At 43.3% G+C, this 22,500-nt stretch overlaps 1 protein-coding gene across 1 annotated transcript in view; it reads right to left on the minus strand.

The window, feature by feature from the left end:
- Positions 1-22,500, minus strand: part of LOC125889685 (spermatid perinuclear RNA-binding protein-like) — a 140,264-nt gene that overhangs the window by 51,067 nt on the left and 66,697 nt on the right. The window contains exons 5-6 of the mRNA XM_049577728.1: positions 13,354-13,498; positions 6,131-6,249 (exon numbers count right to left, since the gene is read on the minus strand). Coding sequence (XP_049433685.1) covers positions 6,131-6,249; positions 13,354-13,498 — 264 coding nt within the window. The remainder of the gene's footprint in view (positions 1-6,130; positions 6,250-13,353; positions 13,499-22,500) is intronic.

A 22,500-nucleotide genomic window follows, 5' to 3' on the forward strand; every position in this document is an offset into this window, starting at 1 on the left:
AACAAATTAATTCAGATACATGGTTGAGAAGTAAAACAATTTGCAGATATACACTGTGGTTTGTAAATTTCAATATCAAGTATTCAGTGGCTGTTAATTTAAATACTTTCATTTATTTCATAATAAACACTAGTCCATAGCCATTGGTAGCTTTGTCACCTTCTACCTATGCCAGTCCTCAATGCCTATGTGCAGTTTCACATAGATTGACCACGTCAGTGAGTAGAAAAACGTGGGACAGACAGAATGACTGACTGACAGAATGACACACTGACAGTTTCCGTGATTATGTACAGCATACCATACCATGACTTAGTCATACCAAACATTAGAAACAACACCAACATTGGTCCACAGGGGGAGCCACAGCGATCGGTCGCATTTTAGCCATTTTGAAGCATTTTTCTGTTGTTATAGCGCCACCCAGTTGCCAATTAGAGTTAAATTTCTCCAGTCACCTTGAGGCGTCCTGTTCTACATATCTACCAAGTTTAGTAAAAATCCATATGGCGGTTAGGCCTAGATAAGAAATGAGCTCTCTAGCGCCCCATTTTGTTTGATGGGCTCAATAATGGAGGGTCCCCTCAGATTATGTGTGGTCATATGCCTACAAAGTTGCGTGGTGATGGGTGAAACCCTTGAGATGTTCTACACCTTTATGTGATGAGCCACGCCCTCCGCAATATTCATTGCCTTATAGAAGCTCAGTTTTAGGAAGTTTTCCAACTTTTGCCAAGAGGGAACTTTAGATATTGCTCCCTAGATTATGTTCACCCAGTTTCATGCAGATCGCTCAAACTTCCTAGGAAGAGATCCATTTGAAGTGTTTTTCAAACAATTCAAAATGGTGGAAAATCTATATAAGCGGAAGTTATGGGTTCTTGAGGCAAATGTGTTCCTCATGAGGAGAGGCATCTCTGTGCAAAGTTTCATGTCTCTACCACATACGGGGCATGAGATATGCCCATTCAAAGTTTGACATTTCAATGGGCTGCTATAGCGCCCCCCTTTGGCCAACTGATGTAATATTACTTCATTGGCATCCTCCCATGACCCTCTACCACTGTGCCAAATTTCACATGGATTGACCAAGTCAGCTGAGACAGCTGAAGTCTTTCTGTTGAGAATAAAATACTGGTATGAAGCCTAGAATTCAGAATATTTCGCTAAAGACAACAGGCCTCATTCATTACTATGTGCATCCAAACGTTCTTACTCTGTGCATAAAATAAGTGCACTACAAACTCACTGGTGGCTTCATGACACGTGTTGTTGTTTTTAATAAACTTATGAACTAGAATCCTGACATGAATATTCATACATGATAAAATATATTAAGGAGAGAGTCTTTTTCTTTTAGTTTACTTCTCCCAATCCTTGTTTCTACATTTGAACATTCTTGAAAGTCTCCTCTTAATCTGAATCACGTTGAGTCGCTCTGGATGTTTTATTTTTCATATATTCTGTGGTTTTGTGTCAGAACTCCATTCCTGCTGCACAGTGCAGTATGAGATGTATATATAAATGCCCTCCTTGTTAAGGCCTCTGCCTCCTGCACTCAGCTGTGAAATACTCTAAGTAGATTTCTGTGTTCGAGACATTTATTGTAGCTCTACTCTCCCTCTATGCTTTGCCTCAGTATAGTGACAACAGACACTTCTGAAGCCAGGAGGGTGCTCTTATACGGTCGACCTCATGTGACAAATGTTTCACTGGACATCTCTGTGACTTAGTGACGTGAATGTGCATGGACTAACAAACCCTGTCGAAATCTCTGGTAACCAAGATGCAATGATTTCACCAAGTTTTGTCCTTTACGTGTCTCATAACCCTCATCTCAAGGTTTCCTCAAAACTAAAAGGAAAGGCCTGAAGAATATGAGGAGAAGAGTGACTGAAGACTATGACATTAGCATCAAAAACAAATTGCGCTGGTGATTATTGACACTCCAATTTGCACAGAATGACTATTCCCAACAATAAAGTGTGTAATTCAATCCAGGTGCTTTCATTTAAACCTCACAGACATGTTGGATGAGATGAACGCCACTAATCGTATCTGCAGTTATTATATCGCTGAAGGTCCTCGGGTTGTATTAGTCCCGTCTGAGTGTGATGAAACTGAATCCTGCTCTCACTGCTTCACCTTCACTCCACGGTGAAGCCCTTCACTCTGATATTATTTGGCATCCAGCTCTCCTTCCCTGAGGGAAGCTGCTCGCTGCTTCACCTGACCTTGGCTCTCGTCTGCCTCCTCAGCGATGGAAGAACTCTCAGTTCAGTCAGGACGAGTTGCAGCTCGTCTCAAACCTGATTTGGTTTGAATCTCATCATGACCTTCGGAGTTTCATCCCGCTCTGCCATGTTCTTTGTCCAATATTCAGATGGTTAACATTTCCACACTGTCTCTTCTCTCCCTAATACTTCTTCACTATTCATATTTAATCTACAAACATTCATTATGCTCTGACATGACGGCTGATATTGTTGTGACGTTTGCACACCTGACTGCTGGATACTTGACAAATTCATCCATCTGAATGTAGCTCAAATTTTAACCAAAGCTGCCCAAAAATCTGCAAATCTAAATGCTAATCAATGATCCTTTCCATCCACTACTGCAAATATTAGAAGTCGAGCACATTAAGGTGAAGAGTCGGGTGCCATTAAACCACTGCAGAAGGAGAGGCCGCAGCAAGAAGAAATAATCAAAAGAACACTGATGTGGATGCATCATGGACAAACAATTCTGTTTCATGAATTAATGTGAAGATCGTTGTGTCTCCTTATTGATCACATTTCGTCTGCTGCAATCTTCATTTACCTTTTTAGTCACATTTCACATACGATCATGTACATAGCATTTGCTTTTATCGTTGAAACCAACTTAGTCATGTGTCTGGCGGCTGTGGCTCAGGAGGCAGAGCGGGTTGTCCGCTAATCGGAAGATCAGTGGATCCCCGGCTCCTTCCGTCCGCATTATGAAGTATCTTTGGGCAAGATACTGAACCTCAAATTGCTCCTGATCGCTGTGCCATTGGTGTGTGAATGTCTATAAAAACAGAGCAGCAAGTGGCGCCTTGTATGGTAGCCTCGGTGACAAGTGTGTGAATGTGTGTGTGAATGGGTGAATGTGACGCAAAGTCTAAAAGCACTTTGAGGCGTCAGGAAACTAGAGAGGAGCTGTGCAGGTGCAAATCCATCTACCTTTCCATTTAGCATGTGCGACTAAAGAAGTGTTTTGTGAAATGCATTTCAGAGAATTTGGCAGCATGGTGGCGCAGTGGTTAGCATTGTTGCCTCATGGCAATGGCTCCAGCCCCGCGACCCCTAACTGGATGAGCGGTTATGGAAAATAAATGAATGAATGAATTTTGGAAAACTTGTAATTGATACCTGGGTAATGCTCAGTTTCCAGTCCAGGAACTGTGATGTGTCTGTACCATGCAGAGATTGTACAGAAGTGGTTGAAGTGGATGGTGGGTTAGGGTTGGGTACCGTTCATAATTGAACCGATACGGTACCGGTATCTGGAATTCAGTACCGGTACCAAAGGGTACCTTATTTCAGTACTTTTTAAAGTCTAAACTTCTCAGTTTCAACATTTTATTGAGAACATTTAGGAACAGTGCTGCACGTTAACTTTTGTCTGCACATTTTTTTTGTCGCCATTGTTGCTGAGTCTGAGGTGCGAGTGATGCGCTCTCGCTCCGCCTCCACCTCAGTTACCGAAATTTGGCACAGATTCATTTTAAGTGAATCGGTACTCAGTAGTGCCAATGTGAATCGGTACCAAGTACAAAAAGTACCGAGTTTCGGTACCCAACCCTAATGGTGGGTGTATTTTCAAAATGGAGGTGCACATCCTAAATATCATTTGTCCAACAATCCCCTTCAAATTAAACCACACCCACTTCTGCCTGACGAAAGCTGTCTGCCAGACATCAGGCCCAATGATTGGCTGCCAGCCTTCTGCTGAGGCATGCAGCAAGTCAGCTGCTGGCTCACAGTGGCGCCTATAGCTGGACACCCTGTGAAACGGCACGGCTTGAATTCATCAGTAGTTCTGAACAGCAAAACGGTTTCCAAAAAACACTGAGAAACTCTCATCTCTCTCCTTAGAGGCAGGATGTTGGGTTGTGATGTCCCTCCACCTCCTTCATCCATCTACGTGTCTTGTTTCCATGTCTATGTGTTTATTTATGTTGCTGGTTGAATTCGAGTTGCCACAGCTGTTGAGGGGAGACTCTGCCGATTACCAACCAGCTCTGTCATCTCAGTGTGAAGCTCCTGCAGTTGAGTGGGGGAACTGGGGCCCCATGGTGGCACAGGAGGAAGCCAAACACTGTTCATATGCACACACTGCCATCACAGTGATGACAAAGCTGGCTGATAATCAGCAAAGTTTCCCTATAACCACCCATACTGTTTTTTTCCAAGCTGATGCAGTTGTCATATTTGGCAGAGACAGACCCTCAGTGGTTGTGCAACTTGAGTTCAGCCTGCGCAAATCCAAGTGCCGGAGTCTGATCCCAGACCACCCCTTCCCAGATCGGCTAAATTTCTGGCTTTGTAGTCTGTGAGCGGTGGGGAGTGAGGCTGAGAGACTGCAGGGTGGGCTTGCAAGCAAGCTAGCAGCAGTGTTTTTTAAATGGTGCTGGTTAGCAATAGTCTGACAGCCAATCATGACGTCTGACAGCCTGCTTTCATCATGCAAAAGTGGGCGTGGTTTTATCTTAAGTGGGTTGACAAAAAGGATTGATGCTTTCAGTGTATTAAAACACTTTGGTTCCACTTTGGGAAAGTAGAGCTGACGTGGTGAAGGAATTCCCTCTGCAGTGATTAAGGGTGGTTCAACAGTGCGCTTTGTGGTACTACCGCCATATTTGTTGTTTATACAAATGTATTTATCCTGATTTTAGTGCTTTGTAAATAAGCTTTAATGTCAGGCTATTTTCAGGCATGCTGTTGCTCTTTAAAGGACAAATGTGACAGTTTTAAAACAAATAAAAACCCTATGAGCCACTGTAAAACGAAAAACATAGCAGAGCAATGAGGCACAATAAGGGGCGCAGCATACAAAGGTAAAAATGTCGAGACAAGGTAGAGGACCTGCTCTGGATAAAGGGAAGTCTGATGCATGCAGGGAGAGAGGACGGACTCGCTGGTCTTTGTGGGTTCAGTATTCATTTCTTAGCCATTATCATTGTTGTTCAGTTATGTGATGGTTGGTTTTTCTGTGAGGTTAAATGCCCCACCCCTCCTTCACTGTGATTGGACAGCTGGGTAAGCAATAATAGTAATAATTGCCGGTTGCATTTTACCAAAAGTTGAATAATTCTAAATGCTCTGCAGCCAAAAAAAAGAACCCTACAACATGTAGTGCTCATCACAGAGTAGACGCTCAGCACCTTGTCATGCTGAGATGTAAGTACGTGGTGCAAACATAGCGATGAAGCATGAACATAGCGGTAGTGGCGGTTGCTTGCCATCTCCTGCAGTTGGCTTATCAACATCAAGGTTTTGTAATACTGCAGTTACCGTGACAGCCCTCAGGGAAGATCATAGTTTTGATTCAATATGAATAAACATACACGTCTTGTCTCCTCATCACAAAATCCCAGTCTTTCCCAAACCTTAACAAAGTGCTCTGAGCGCCTGAACTTAAGCATCAAGTGGTTATTTATGCTTTAGCTGCAGCTGGTTGATACTGAAGGAAGAACAGAAGACAAATATTTTGCAGACATGAACATTTACAGATATGTTTATTTTAGTCAGAAAAACTTGCGTCACAGGACTGACCATTTATAGGCATTAATGGTTATACAGAATTGGTGGGAAAGGATCTGCTGTGAGTATCTGAGCAGCAGTGACGAGGAGTCTGCTGGAACAACTGTGATGCCTGTATGAAGCATCTGCTGCCGATCAGCTGATACAGGAGCAGCTTCAGCTCTTCAGCCTGAGCTCTAAACCCCTGTCTTTATTATGTGACCGTGTTTCCTTCAAAACATATTCCCTGTTGCACTTCAAAGTATATCCAAATGTAATGTTTGGAGACAAGGTTGAATATTGCGGCTGGCAGAGTGTAAAGACAGTGAGAGTGATTGTGTCATCAGCCCAGCTGTGCTCACCTGGAACCATTTGGCGTGTCGGAGCGAAGCCAGCGCAGCCTGGCACTTCTTCCTGTCCAGGACATCCTCCTCCTCCTTCTCCTCCTGCCTCCCCTTGCTGTCGTCCTGATGGCCCTCCTCTGGAGAGACGGACAGGATGAGACAGGACAGACTGAGCGTGACCACGCTGACCTCCCGCGCTCGCACACAGACACACAGGCAGCAGGGTTGGACAGCTAATTATTAGGCAAACCCACTGATCTGACCGAATGAGCTAGGAGGGGGGAAATTTGAGAGCTTCCGTGATTTTCTGGGAGAGGGGAGTTTCTCATGCACAAGGCAGGATCTTTCATAACATTGACAGGAGGAACTGGAGTAGACGTGAGCGCATGCGTCTTGCCGCCCGGCCGGAGTCTCACTCTCGATGCAGATCAGTGGCTGGAGGCGATGGAACACGCCAGATTAGTGTGTTATCAATTACGGCGCAGGACGAAAATGAGAGCATGGCAATGACTCGGGAGCAAAAAGCCAGATTAAAGATTAAAATAAGACTTTGGAACAAAGAGACATTTGCAGATTGAGAAATACTGGCTCAGGAATGCCTGAGATTGGGGAAAGGCAGGGAACCGTGCACACGCATTAGCTATGCTACTTGAAGACAGAGTAAAACAGTCATCCTGCTTTAAAGAGGCAGCTTGCTCTGCAGTTTTCTGGGGCGCCATGCTAGTATTTTCACTCTTGCGGGGTCGGTCAGATGTTTATGTTTGACTGAAACAGTCTCTCCACACCGGGTTCCTGTGGGGAGCACTCCTGCCATGACTGGAGGCCGAGCCATGGGAGAACGACAGCAGAAGAAGAGTGACAGCAGATGACAACGACAACATAAACATCTGAGAGTGAGAACGCCACCCTGGAAAGAAAGTGAAGGCTGTTTGTTCTCGGGAGCAGCTAAGGGGTGCCCACTGTGGGACAGTCAAGCAGACGGACAACAGGGGGAACAGACTGCAGACCACACAGCAGAGCTCAGTAGTGAGGGCTCACGGCCTATCAGTGAAACATTATCTTTATTCTTCAGCTCGCCAAATATTAGATGCTGATAAATGTCTCATCAGTCTGGAGTCAGCGCCATTATGGTTCAAAGATGTCTCCCAATGAGCAACAGCCAGCAGAGATTAAATCAGGGCTATTTTCTGCGAGGCTGACAGTAATGCTGACACAGAGCAGGAAAAAAAAGCTCCAGCTCGTAGAGAGGAGGTTACAGTGAAGTCTCTAATTCCAGATATACGCAGTATTCAAATTCCAATTCATCCGCCTGCGTGAGAGACATCAGCAGTAATGTGAGCGCAGGAGCGATGCGTGTGGTGCAGCAGTCTGTTGCTGTAGAGACCGTAGTGAAAGCTGAACAGGATGGAAGAGGTGGAAGACAAACGAAGGAGCCGATGAGAGACACAGGCTTTGTCCCGTGTCACTCCTCCTCCATGACCAGAGACTGAGGACCTTCATGTTCTGCCCCTGGGACCTCTGGGTAATATAATGCACCACTCTGACTGCTGTGATTTGTCAAAGGTTGCTAGAAGAGTAAACTTTTTTAATCCGGCACTTTTCGCCGCAGCCTCTCAGTTTTGCTTGCTTTGTGAACCTGGAGACCTCAAAACAAATGAAATCGGGAATTGAAGTGAAACCTGACAAAAAGCCTTTAAATGACTTTTCTCTCTTAAAAAATACTTTGTGGCAAAAACCTTGAGTCAAAGTAGATAAATGGTTTTCAGAGTCGTGTTCAGCAGCAGTAATGCTGCAGGGTCAGCGGACTGAAGCCACATAAGAAAATGTAAGTCATACCTTAAATTCTACACTGGACTTTTCAATAAGATGAACATTTAAACTGTCAGCTTCAATAACATAAACAGCATTCTGCAACTGAGTCTATGGAGTCACAAGTGTGCCGCGAAATTACATAAAGACCTTTTCAACAGTAGATAATAATCTTTACTTAAACTGTTAGATTATAAATAAAAAAGCTGCATGTAAATATTTTTAATTTAACCCTTTGAAACCTGAGCAAACAGGGGAGGCAAGAAATAAGAAATTACCCAAAGAACTTGCAAGAAATGAGTGAAAAGAGAAAATTAAAAACAAGAAATTTGTAGGGGAAAAAAAGAAATAAATAAAAGGAAATGATCTGGAAAAATGCTTAAAAATTATAAAATTCTGTGTCATAATTATGAGAAGTAATAGTGATTGTTATTGTAGTTTTTCCCTAGCTTAAAATTTTCTCTAAATCTAATTTTTTTTTGTAGGTTTGTAGGTTTCTTATCAAGTTGCTCATTGCCATTATTCCTGTGTTTCTGACAGAAATCACACCGAGTTGCCCAGGGTTCAAAGCGGTGTCTAAGAACAGCACGAGAAAAGTGATGCTGCTTTTTAGTCAATAAAGTGTCAGACATAGTGAAAAATACCAAATATCAAATTTTCAAAGCCAAGGACGCTTTTTCATTTTTGACCTAAAACTTGAATTTAAATTATTATAACGTTTTAATTTTCACATTTCAGAAGCTGGAATCAGCGAATTTTGGCCATTTTTCATTGGACAGGACAGATAAATAATTGTTGAGGGTTATTTTTCTCTTCAACTGACTAATCTAATAATTAATTGCGTCAGCAGATATGGAGACACGGCTGAGCAGCTGAGTATCCGCTCTTTGCTCAGGTGAGTGTTGGATTCAAAGGCAGCTTAAAAGTCAACACATTCTCACTCCGACCTCGTCACATATCAAAATCTGGTCATGGACTTTCCATGTGCAGCTACAACATGCAAGGTACCCTGGGTGTGTTGGTCGTTGACGTTCTGGGACGCCGTGTCAACTTCAGCCTGTTACATGCATTGCCTGTTTTCAAAATACACTTGTGTTTTCACAGGACATGTACAGTTTGCATACAGTCTCTTTCAAAATAACAACACCACAAGTTTTTCCTTCAACACGTCGTCCCGGGTGAAAGTCGGTGTTTGTTGGACTCATCCACCACCACTCCTGCCCGCCCCACTAGGACTTTTGCCACCTTAACTTTCAATCTTGTCCCACTGTGTTTCACCTTGATGCTGCCAGCCGCTGCTAAACTATAACGGCAACTGGCCGCGTATCATGCCGACGTTAAAGGATGGCTTTTTTGCTCAGTGTCTGACGCAAGAAGTCACTCCCCAAGCGCACGATTTTGATGACTTCAGAGTAAGACCTGGTTGTGATACTATGTTAGGATTAACATACCTTTAAATTCATTATTAATACTTAAATTCCAAAGAAACGCTCGCTTTGCCACTTTGCATATTGTGCATAAATGTGATGACAAATAATTGTTGCGGACTAATTTTTGACTATTAAATGAATCCATTAATTGTTGCAGCCGTAATGCATTGATGTACTTACAGCTACTGTCTGTCGTGTCACATTCCATCTCACTAAATAATCTGTCACCTGCTTTGACATTTGGTTTCCATTTTCTGATTAGCTTTCACTTAGAGATGATTGTCTTTAATTTAAACAGGTGGTCGCAGAGCGCCACCTACAAACTAAATTAGATGCGACTCACAGCAGCAGCAGCAGGGCTCAGTCATTACACCCTGAATTACTGCGGTGGCATGCTCGAGACTCCATAGAGATAAAACATAACTAAGGAATAACATGTTTGGATAAACAATGGCGACGATTTTTCCGCTCTTTGGTCAATGACCAGTAATTTTGTATCATTCATGTGTTCATTTACTTCAGTGATTAGTTTGTCCAGTCGTGTGCAGATGAGCAGTGGAAGCTGTTTCCCAGAGGCACGCCATGAAGGAACCGTCACTCCCAGGTCCAGACCACATACAGATAAGGACAACCCCCACTAAATTCTCCCTGACATCATCAGCTTCGGGGAATTTTGATTAGTGACGTCAGATTAATTCAATTAACACCGTTTTTACAACATGAAATTATGGGATGTCATTCTGAGCCAATGCAAATTGATCACCAGAGAGGGGTCAGCCCCTGTAGTTAAAAGCACAGGTGTGGACATGGGCTGCTGGGTAATGTAGTCACTTTGTCCTTTTAGTCTATGTGCTCGGTGACAGACATGGACCAGAATTTCATGGTGACCCAGAGAGAAGTCCAGTCAGCAGAGGAAGGGGGAGGACGGGGGAGGTAAGAGGAGCATGTCTGAGGCAGAGAGTGAGTGGGTTGGTTTGATTTGGTTGTCGGGGAAGCCCCTTGTACCCGGGGTTTCCTGCTGCCGGGTGGGGGGAGGGGCGCCTCGTCAGCAGCGGGGGCCGCGGAGGAGTGTCAATCCACACAGCGCGCCGACCTGCGGAGCTACGGCAACAAAACCAACAGTCAGTGAGCAGAGGCCAGCTACAGGAGGTACACTCTACAAACCAGGGGTCATCTCAGAGCCACAGGGAATCAGTCAGACTGGTTACTCACCTGGACAAACTCTCCTCCACAGGTGCCCTGAGGAACCTCATATATGATGAAATACTGGCATCAATTAAACCCCTAACAACTAATCTCTGTTCATTAAAACTACATATTCAGAAGTTTCTTCTATGAAAAAAAAAAGCACAGATCTATAAATATATACAAACGGGTCACCACCTCTATCTCCACCCTTCAGACTCTCGTCTGCCGATGAGCTTTTGTCTTATCTATGTTTTCAGTGTCAGATAAACCTTCTTCTCGATTGTCAGCTTCGACACGTTCAAGTAACAGTGAAATTTAGTTTGCAAATTATGATGCAGGTACACCCTGCAAGTTGACAGGACTGATTTTTAGGTTTGTGACATATGAAACCCTTTTAATTTGAATTTCACAGATAAGAAACAATAAATTGTGAAGACAGTAAAGTCTCCACAAAAAAGCATTTTAAGTCTTGTGTCCTGTGAGATTTATCCTGGCTTCATGAGCAGAGGAAATCTCTGCTTGTTGCTAGGCTTTTTTTTTTTTTTTTTTATAAAATGCCATTAAATATTAAATATTGCTGTAGTAGAGGAAATATCCGCTAGCCACTAGGCTATTTTTATACAATGTAAAATGCCATAGGCTTGTGCTAATAATGTTAGCATGTTGTATTTGTGGAGAAAATGTGTCCAGATAAAGACAAGTGTTTGTCTGTGAATGCTGCACCTTAAGCCTAGATCACATTACACGATTTTCACCGCGATTCTGACGTCGCAGAGGATCTTGAGAGCCACCTTGGGTCGGAGGTGAGTCGGCAGATAGTCTGCCACGACGAGTCCTCAAGTGTGAACAAGCCTACGAGCAAGTCGCCCCCTCGTCTGTGACTGGGACTGGATATCTGGCATGCTAGAAAACTGGAGAAGTGTGACACGACTGACAAAGAGCATCAGCCAATGGGAGGCGGGATACGTCCCACGTCAGCACGCAGGAGGACGGAAGAAATGTGAGGAGGACAAGCCGCAGGGTTGCCATTAGCCGCGACGTTGGGCTTGTTTCTAAAGTGGAGTTGCTTATTTGGGCTTGCTCTCTAAACATCACCTTCCTCTATATATATCCGTCTAATAAGTTATTTAAACGCATGATAGTCGCTTGTTTTGGGCTTGTTTCCATAGCCCTGGTTGCTTGTTTCTCTCCCAAGATCTGGCAACACTGACAAGCCGGCAAGCAACAACAACAATGGCAGCGTCCACAGGATCACGGGAGCGCGTTGTGTTTGGACCCAGGCCCTGGAGGCAGATCTGATTCAACACAGGGAAGAATACCCATGCCTTTACGATGTGTCGTCTCCAAGTTAAAAAACATAGTTTGGTGACGTCACCGTGTTATATGGGGCTCTGTCGGCGAGGGCTTGGTGGAGAAATCTTGTGGTGTGCACACACAGGTCATAATGCAGTTGGCGAGACTCCCGATTACAGAAACACACGTCGCCAGGTATGAACACTCAAAAGATTACGATAGCCTCTGCGACGCAAAATCGGGGTGAAAATCGTGTAAAGTGAACTAGGCTTTATAGTGAAGCTGATTTGTGTACTGTGTCTGACATTGTTGCTATTAAGTCATGTTTAATGTGTGTTTAATGTGTGTTTCGAGTCCACTCAACTTTACAGCACTTCACAGAAGCCCCGCCCCTTTAGCTTCTATGTCAGACTCCAGCCTGTGTCTCCAAACTGAGGGTGTGCTGACTGACATCTACTGTATGTAATACACCATCTATGGATGAGCACCACAAACAACCCCACTACAAAAAAATCTGAATTATGCCTTTAAATTCTTGTATTCTTTTTTGTGTGGGCAGTTGGCTCTGCTCTTGTTTGGGTGGAGGGACAGTCTCACTATAACAAACCTGGATGAAACACCGTCCTTGTTTTTTTGTGCTGACAGGATGTTGAGCCCGAAGGACAAATGGTTTTCTCCTTGTTGTGACTCAACAGCTGTGCTTCTCTCCCGTTTGGCAGAATCCATTTCTCTGCCTTTTGTGACGGCTCGTCTCAATCTGTCCCCACTGGGAGCGGGACCACAGTGAGACTGGCTGCTCTGTAATGGCAGCTCTTCACTTCTGACTTGTCGCCTTTCATTCAATTTTAATTTCGCCTCCATCCGTCGGAGAAAACAAACACAGTCGGGGCACTGATGCTAAAAGTTTCCCTTCAATTTTTTTCACAGCTGCTGATCACGAGAGATGAGTTGTCTCGTTGGTGTGAGGGATTACTTCACTTCAACAGCCACCTCTTTTTCTTCATGGATTCATTCTTTAAAATATATCTGTCTGGCCTAAAGTGATGTCTGCGTTGAAGGAGAAAACTTTCTGACTCTGATTTTTTGCCTTGCTGAATCCTTTCTCGTCAGGCGCAGGATGATATACGAGAGGACACCTGAGACAGACATCTCCTTTTTCACCAATCCCAACCCAACACATCCCCTGCGGAAATCATCCTTCACCGGCCATCTGCTATTTCCACCACACTTGACCCAGATCCATATCATCCCTTCTCCTTTTCCCCCTCTTCTGCTCTAAGCTTTCAGCCCTCTCGACGTGTCATCCTTCCCAATTTCCCCAGTCTGTCCCCCACATCCAGCTCAGGTTTCACTGCACTTTCATACCTCTTCATTCCCTCCCTTTCTCTCAGCCCTCTGTTGTCATATAAAGGTCAAATAAAAACAGGGGAAGCATCCTCCTGAACAGGAAGCACAGGAGGGGGCAGGGTGGGGTTAGAGGACAGGAGGAGGAGGAGGAGGAGAAGGAGGAAGAGTAAATACCTTCTTCTGTGGTGCCGTGCTCCTCCCTCATGGTTAAGGAGGAGAGGGTGATCTTCAGAGTGAGTCGGGGGTCTTTGGTGCTGCAGACCCGGATGGCTGCCTCAGGCACGCACGACTGCACCTCGTATTTGTCCTCCGTCATTGTCTGCAAAGCAGGGCTGCACCATTAATTAAAAATCGAACACCACAGTTGCAACATTGACTCCTGCTGTTTGTAAAGAATGAGGCGCTGCGGCTCTGCTTTGTTTAGGATAGAGCTCTCTGAACGTCATCTTACAAGGCCTGAAGATTAAACACTTTATTAACACTGAGCAAATCATAAATTTACGTTTAAATAAATAAACTTTATTTACCTTAATTACAGAGATAAAAAGGGCCTTTATTAGAAACACTCCTTCATTAAACATCTTTCAGTCTGAGTCACTTTTTCACCAAAGTCACAACGAGAATCTGATGAGGTCGGACCTGTAGCATGTCTGCATCACTTTCAACAAGTCTAAAGTGACTGCCATCGATTAATATGAAGGCTGTGTAAGGCACAATGTGAAACCCGCAGAGACAAAAACTAAATAAACCCTTGATTAACACTGTAATTAATTCAGCATGTCAATATTGTCTCTTATGCTCAGAGAAAACGAACAAACCATGAAACACTGTGAATGAGCGGATTTCATGTTGTCAGGGGATTCTTCTCAGATCAGACCAGCCTGCAAGAGTTTGGGCACCTCTGGTCACAATATCGTAGGGCTCGAAGTTAAAGATGCTTCTCAACATTTTAATCAAGATTAGTGTATTACCGTATTTTTCCAAATAGTAGCCCAGGTGTTTATTTCACAAAATTGATTTTGACCCCAGGCGTTTAAAAGAACCAGGGGCTATTTGCTCAAGGCTTTTATTTTTTATTTTTTGCACCAACCTGCACCAGGCCGTTATTTGGTTACAGTTCCTGTCCAGTATGTTCTTTTAGTGCAAAAATACTGTATAATGTAGCGGTGAGTTCGTGCTATTGCATTATACCAGTAAAGCCCCAGTTACGCCATTCCGACGGTCCGCCATCCCGAATCCTGGTCCCTGAGTCCTGACAGTGAGCTGTGGCGAGCCTGTAGAAGCTGTATTCCCCATGCATGTCAGCGATTTTCACCAGGGACGCACGTGAGTAATTCAGGCTGACATTACCTGTTTTTCAGCGAACTCTTCTGGTAATTTTATGAAAAGGCATGGCATATAGGTCCAGAGTAACTTATTATTATTATTATTGGGTCTTATAAGAGTGGGCTACAATGAGTACCGGGCCACGAAATCACAGCATCCGCACTGAGAGGACACGGAATTGTGTGCGCTTTTACGCACGCGGGTCAAGGCGATCACGGATATTTGATGTGGGAAAGATGTAGCCGGATGTGTTACCTGTTTTAGATACGTGGCTGTCTGTCTGTCCGTCGCACGAGTCATGTGCACCACTTCACCACGACCCGTGCGCAAAAACGCAAACAGTCAATGAAGGAGGGACAGCCATGAGGCAATGAATGAGGAAATAATCGCCCAGGCCCTCTAAACAGCTGCCTAGCACTCTGAAAACTAAAATAACTGATGCCTGTTTCCTCAGTTCGTAATGTCCTTAAGAAATGGCAGTTAACAGGAACAGTCGAGGTCAAATTGAGGTTGACCGCAAAAGACCTGCAGCAGATTTAGCAGACTCTCGAGTGGTGGTGTGACCAAAACTAATTTTCATCTCGACTAGTGGTGTGTCTCAAATCACATACTTCCGTTAGTACACTTCCATGTAGTGTACTATGTGCACTATGTACTCATTGGCGTAGTGTGCAAATTTCGACAGGGTAGTGTTGTCTCAATCCAAACATGGCCGTTGTGCACTCACTGGAAATGACGACCGCAAACTAGCTAGTTAGCAAACTAGCATTAGCATTCGCCTTATCGTTCGCAGTACCAAATCATTACAGACTGCTAAATTAACCCATCAAACATACTGCTGGCTTATACCCCACAACAGTATAGTGGTGCTTAGTGCAAAAACACGTGTATTGTACAATGCAGCGACGTTCACGGCCGCCATGCTCCCCTTCCGCTACGTGGCCAAGATGGCGACTATTGAGTGCGAGAAGTGTCCATAGTTCCACACTCAACTTTTTGACCCTTTTGAGTGCACCATCCGAGCACTCATAGTGCACGGCATTGTTCCATACTTGTCAGTGTGAATGCACTTATGCACTCAAAATATTAAGTGTAAGTACAGAAGTACGCGATTTGAGACACAGCATAAGACTTAAGTTATAAATTTTAAGATTTTCATGACATCAAACCTATTTTTTAAACTACTTATGGTAGGCATTTTTTCATTCAGCAATTACCTCTATATAGAAGTTTTCATTGTCAGTGGCAGGGTCCGCCATTCTCTCGCAGATTTGAACTTTAATAATAAAATTTGCACCGTAAATGTAAAGGAGAAGGGTTCGGAAATAGTTACTGAATGAAAACTGTATTTCTATTCAAACGTTAAAGTCTAAAGCCCCGTTTCCACCAAACACTTTCGGTATAGTACCTTTGGAACCTAAAGTAACTCTTCAGACATGGTACCTAGACCCTAGATCTGTTTGGTGTTTTCACTGCAAACAGTCCTCTTTAATGTGGGCGGGGTTGTTGTCACTCACTGCTCCGTCCAGCACTCACTGTATTTCCTTCTTTGTCAGTCTGCACCTGGTTTATCGTCCACAGAACGAGGCTGCACGCCCACATTTTCAGAACAAAATAGAACAGGCTGCAGTGAGAGTCTCTCTCCATGGGATATTTAAAAATAGCAGCTTTGTGCATTTAGTCCTTCTCAGGCAAGCTCAGGGGTTTAGTGTTGCTGGAGCCCACAGGAAGTGAGGATTAGAATATACGACCTTCACATAATTAATATATATAAACACTAGAAGATCCACTCATTGCTAAAAGTGTGTGTCATATAAAAACTAAAGTGATGGTCAAAGTTGTCACAGTGAAATTTAAGGTGTGCTGATGGATTCACGTCATCAACTCATGCATTGAGTAACATTACAAGTTAACGTTCCACCTTAAAAGTTGCCGGCAGTCGGCCCAGTGAATGAAGTTATTTTTTCTCAGACTCCAGCTGCTGTGAGAGGCAGCAAAACATCCTTTCATTTTATAGTTACAGTTTACTAATAAAACTCTCCACAGTATGAACAGTGGTTACATGAGCCTCAAAACCAGACACAACTCAGCCCTGAGCAGAGTGAGCGTCCTCTACTGACCAATCAGACTGCAGTGTTCACAGCTCCACCTTTTAGTACCAGATCTGTGTGCTAGGTACCCCAACAGAGGGGGGACCAAACATGGGGAGGCTAAGGAACGCTTCTGTTGGTACCATCCACAACTTCTCACTGTGGAGACAGAAAAAAAAGCGAACTGAACGGCACTGCTCAGTGGAAACGGGGCTTAACAGATTCACACAACATGTTGGACTGATGGAACTCCGTTATTTGGATCCTGAGATTTATGTGAATTTTAACATACATACATACATAGCTAAGGGGAGTAGCGTTGGTGTAACGTCAAACTAATTTCCCTATGAATACCAAACAGGCCTGTGAAAGCAGCAAAGGGCACAAACTGTTGTTTTTACACGCAGCTTCCCTCCACATCTCATTCAGCATTTCCACTCCTGTTGTTACTGCCAGCCCATTCCCAGCACGCCAAACTATCTTGTTTTCCCTTAAGATTCGTGTTGCCTTCCGTGGCACGTTTTCAAGTGCATTCTCTCTATCTCGTCTCAGCGAGAAATGACCCCATCCATCACCTCTCTGCCTGTCAATCTCTCCCAGCTTGGCCCAGGAAATGAGAGCTTCAAAATGGTTTCCTCCATTGATGATGGAGCGCTCGGCAGATATGGCAGGTAATTAACTGAGATGGGGGCCACAGGAAGCACACAGGGCTCTGTGTGCGTCGACACCGCTTTGTTAGCTCGCGGATGCTTAAAGAGGGGGGCGGGGCTCTGTGGAAACTCATTTGAAGGGTGGAGATCTTGTGATAATATTATTTGTACAAGTCAGAATTTAGGCTGTTAAAAGCCACAGAGCTCTCAGGGTTGAGGAGATGCATCTCATCCGATTGAAATAATAAGTCGGAGCTGTGAGGAGAGGGTCCCAGTGGTCAGAGGTTGGACAGTGAAGATTATACTGCAGTCGGGGCTTTAGACGTCTCAAGGAGACAGAATGGCAGAGATAAATCAAGTACAGTCTCAGCAGCACAGGCCACTTCCTTTTCATATCATACTTCAAACCATCTCCTCTGTATCCCGTCTCCTGCCGACTAAAAATAATCCTTTTATCTGCTTTAAGGATTAAAACTTTTTTCTCCCTGAGAAATTATTTATTTCACTTAGAAACGCCTCTGTGATACATCATCAGTGTAACACTTGATTATTCTGGGATGTTTTGCTCCATTCAGGCTGAAGTCTCTCTGCTGTTAATGATTTAAACTTTATTCTGCTGTCACACAAAGGACTCCAGACTCTGGTGCCAAATAATGACTTTTATCTTTGTTGAATTGTTTTTTAATTATGAATTAAGGGTTGAAATATTAACAAAACAACATCTTTGCAATTGTTTTGTTGAAGATTAAACAGTAGGATAATTTTGCAATGCTTTGATTTGATTACAAAAGATCATTTCTAATGTGATGCTAATTTTTAGGGAGGCACAATAATATCAGCAGGTCTTCAGAATCAGCCAACATCGGCCAATCTCGTATCTCTCCAATCACAGCGTAGGAATGATCGTGTGTTGATAAAAGTGGCCACTGAAAACAATCGCCATTTACTTATCTCGCCCCAAAATATCTTCAGCTTAGAGGCCTCACCCCGAGACTTTAAGACATGGAGAGACATAATACGGCCAAGAGGAGAAGTTTCATCAAAGACAGTCGGTAAATTAAAGAAATCAGTGCTGCCGTCAACAGCGCTGCAGAGGACAAGTGAAATCAGTGTTGGAATATTTAATTGATACATCCATGATATGTACCGACATCCAGCCTACATATATTAATAATGTTTTAATAATGTGATAGGGATGCACGATATTGGATTTCTCACCGATATGCCGATATACAACAACTCATGTGGCCGATAACCAATTTTAAAATCTTGATATATTATGGAAAAATATGCAACTTTATTCCCCAAATTCTCTGACTAAATCTTACTATCTTACTATATAACGACGAAAACTCTGTGTGTGTGTGTTCCACGTTTTTCTCCTCACTGACTTGGTCAATCCATGTGAAATTTGGCACAGTGGTAGAGGGTCATGGGAGGATGCCAATGAAGCAATATTACATCAATTGGCCAAAGGGGGGCGCTATAGCAACCCATTGAAATGTCAAACTTTGAATGGGCATATCTCATGCCCCGTATGTGGTAGAGACATGAAACTTTGCACAGAGATGCCTCTCCTCATGAGGAACACATTTGCCTCAAGAACCCATAACTTCCGCTTATATAGATTTTCCGCCATTTTGAATTGTTTGAAAAACACTTCAAATGGATCTCTTCCTAGGAAGTTTGAGCGATCTGCATGAAACTGGGTGAACATAATCTAGGGAGCAATATCTAAAGTTCCCTCTTGGCAAAAGTTGGAAAACTTCCTAAAACTGAGCTTCTATAAGGCAATGAATATTGCGGAGGGCGTGGCTCATCACATAAAGGTGTAGAACATCTCAAGGGTTTCACCCATCACCACGCAACTTTGTAGGCATATGACCACACATAATCTGAGGGGACCCCTCCATTATTGAGCCCATCAAACAAAATGGGGGCGCTAGAGAGCTCATTTCTTGTCTAGGCCTAACCACCATATCAATTTCTGTTATGTACTTCATGGAATTGGCGGTGGTTAATTTTCATTACATGCAGTGCCTTAAAGTTTAAGATAGGATTCCAACCCACACCGCTAGCTGCACCTTTCCCATGTGAACTACCAGTGCGCCCCACTTTTAAGTCAATACAACATATAAACACTTTAACTATCTGCCTTTCAACGTGCTACCTCAACTACTAATGTACAGTTTTAGCCCACTAACTATCCCACTATTGGCAATGGTACTACTGTACTTTCAATGAAGCAATCGTACTATCAAAGTCACAAACTCTCTGTCTGTCTTCTTAATGGGTTCAGTTGACTATTTAATCTGCAATTTCCTATGACCTGTATCCCAAACACACACCATGTGAAACTGTACGTGGGCAACTGTGCACTCAGTGGGTATGGACTAGTATACCTAATTTTACTGTATGCTTGTACCCCGGTTTATCTTCATCTTTATATGTGCTTTCATTTATGTAGGCCTACTCATGTAACACCCTGCTTTAAGACCACGTACTTGTGTTTGCATTGTGTAGTTTTTTTAATTTCACTGTCTGTTTTATTTGCATTTATAAAGAACGTTTCCTTTCAAATCTGAAAAGCCTCGAGGAAAACAATGAGTCACTGCCTTTTGTTTTTTAAGGGTGTTATTTTACTTTGTGGTGTTTGAAGACACTTGTACAACAGATATAAAAACTAATTTTTACAGCCCTGATGAAGACCTGCAGTGGTCGAAGCATGTTCTCTCTTTTAATGATTTAGCCACAACAATAAAAGGTTTTAATAATTCCTCCCTTGTTTTCTATATTTCTGGAGCGCCTGGACTGCCTTACTGTGTCTCCTGTTGTTTCCTGTTCTCCATGAGACACAAGGTTTGATCTACGTTTGATTACACAGAGCAACCAATCATCTCTCTCTTTCCATAAAATATATATATCAGGAGCGATTGCTCTGAGACAACAAGGGAGGCTGAACTTCCCCTAAAATTTCAGAGAAGATTAAACATTAAACGTGTGCTAGGACGTGTTTAACATCACGACGATGATGCTCCAACGTCAGCTGTTAATCCCCAGTTTTCAAACGTGACCTCCCTGTCATACATTCTCGTGTCAGCACGGTGGACGCAGAGCCTCCAAGCATTCCTATGAGACAGCGCTGAGCAAGTTCTTTTCATGCAGCAAAGCGAGACGGTCATTGGATAAATGCGACAAAATCGTCACTTCAGGGAGGCTCAGCTTCCCTGGGACCTAATGGAGTGGTAGGCGGGAGAGGACGCTCGGTGTCTGCATGATGATCGGAGGAATTGTCTAATAGGCTGAACCGCTTTGTGATTGACAGCGCTTTGGAAATACACACCGGCATCGTCGCATTTCGAGCTCAGTCCCATGCGGATGTTTGCGAGTGGAGTCTTCTGACAGAGTGCCGCCCGGAGTTCCTTATTTCCATAAGCCATATAGCTCATTTTCACCGTTAAACCCATCTGAAAACCTTTGAGGTGTGTGTTGCTGTGGTGGAGGAAATCGGCATGATCGGCAATTCCAATATTTCATTTTAAAGTCAATATGAGCAGATACCGACGATGTGCTGATATTATCGTGCATCCCTAATTAATGATTAATCCCACAGAGCCAGGCAACTCTGATACTGAGTGTGGACGTTCATGTTTATTTCTGATTTATTTATTTCTGATTTTATTTTTACAGGGGCAGTGCACATTAATAAACACTGCCGTAAAGCCGAGGGCTAATTTTCAGCTGCTGTCCGTGGGCCAGCTGTGGCCGCTATACATTTTCAAGTGATTAATATGAGGCTGCAAATACTGAGATGCCACTCACAATATGATCTAATAACAATTCTCCACCACAGCGAGATTTACTGCTGCACAGCAGGTCCACACTGACTCAAACACCAGCTGAGACCTGACGTGAGATTTGACCGTGGCCTCCGCTCACGTCCACATTGATGACTGCTGAGATTTATGTGGACATGACCATTCGTATTGTAAATGAGGGCCGGTGTGTGTACATGTATCATCAGTGTTACTGCGCTTTTGCATCCTTAGAAAACTAATTTAAATAATATTCAGAGTGTCATAACTCTTATTGCAGCAAATGATTTGAATCTATTCTAACTGAAGAATATTTACTCTTTATCTTCATGTGTCAAACCTGCCAGCCTCGGCCTCATTTTTTATTCTGGTCCATGTTGTATAAGTAAACATTTGGCTGTGTACCATCCTTCATCCAGTGTAGACAGGCCTCAGTGGGAAAAACAAGCCTTAGTTCTTTCTGATTTCTGTGTATTTACGGTTGTTTACAGTGTTTCAATATTAAAAGAACATTTATTTTGACTTTTTATTTTCACCAATTTTAATCTAAACATTTATTAGAGCATCAAATAATCTAAAGCATATTTATATTTTAATAGTATCTGCTTCATTTCACAGAGAATGCTAAAGATCAGGGACATACTATCACTAAAATGCGTGTGACAATATAATCTCATAACTTTCGGCAGCATCTCAGAGGATCATTTGTTTCCTGTATCATCCATCACTGATGAAATACGCCCACATATCACAGCTGACAGGATGTTTTTGTTTTAATTTTTAAAGCTCTAAAGCTTTTCCATTCTGGTGCTTTCAACTGCACGTCAAACTATACAGAAACAACTGATCACTGTGTGTTTGGCACTCTGTTATGAACAAATCTAATGTATAAGGCTACATCCTGAATGCATTACATATGTTATTCAAATAAAAGGTCCAGTGTGTAAGATTTAGGGGGATTTAGAGGACTCTATCAGTGAGAATTAAAGATCCCAACCAGCTGAAACTTCTCCTGGTTAGAATTCCTTCAGTGTTCAGTGTCCACAGAGGTCTCTTCCTCTCCAAAGCAAACAGAACAGGTGATTTAAACCAGCAAAAAACTGATGAAGCACTTTCATGCTGCAAATCAGTGTTTCTCTGATGCTGTTTGGCATGTCAGACACAGGCTGCTATCCCAGCACCTGCTAATATGTGCTCAGCTTTTTCTCTGATAACTTAAGATCCAGACGCTGAGGAGTTTTTAAGCAGGACCTGAATTATCCGCAGAGGTCTCTTCCTCTCCAAAACAAACAGACCAGCTGATTCAACCCGGTAAAAACAGTGAATTAGGCTCTGTGTCGAACAAAACGTTTTTTCCCCCAGCTGAAAACACCAGGTGCTCCTCAGGGAACACCCAGCTGGGAGCGTTTGAGAGCACTTAGGAGACGCCACATTTCTTCA

The sequence above is a fragment of the Epinephelus fuscoguttatus genome, linkage group LG6 (genome assembly GCF_011397635.1).
Source record: "Epinephelus fuscoguttatus linkage group LG6, E.fuscoguttatus.final_Chr_v1".
NCBI classification, from domain to species: domain Eukaryota; kingdom Metazoa; phylum Chordata; class Actinopteri; order Perciformes; family Serranidae; genus Epinephelus; species Epinephelus fuscoguttatus.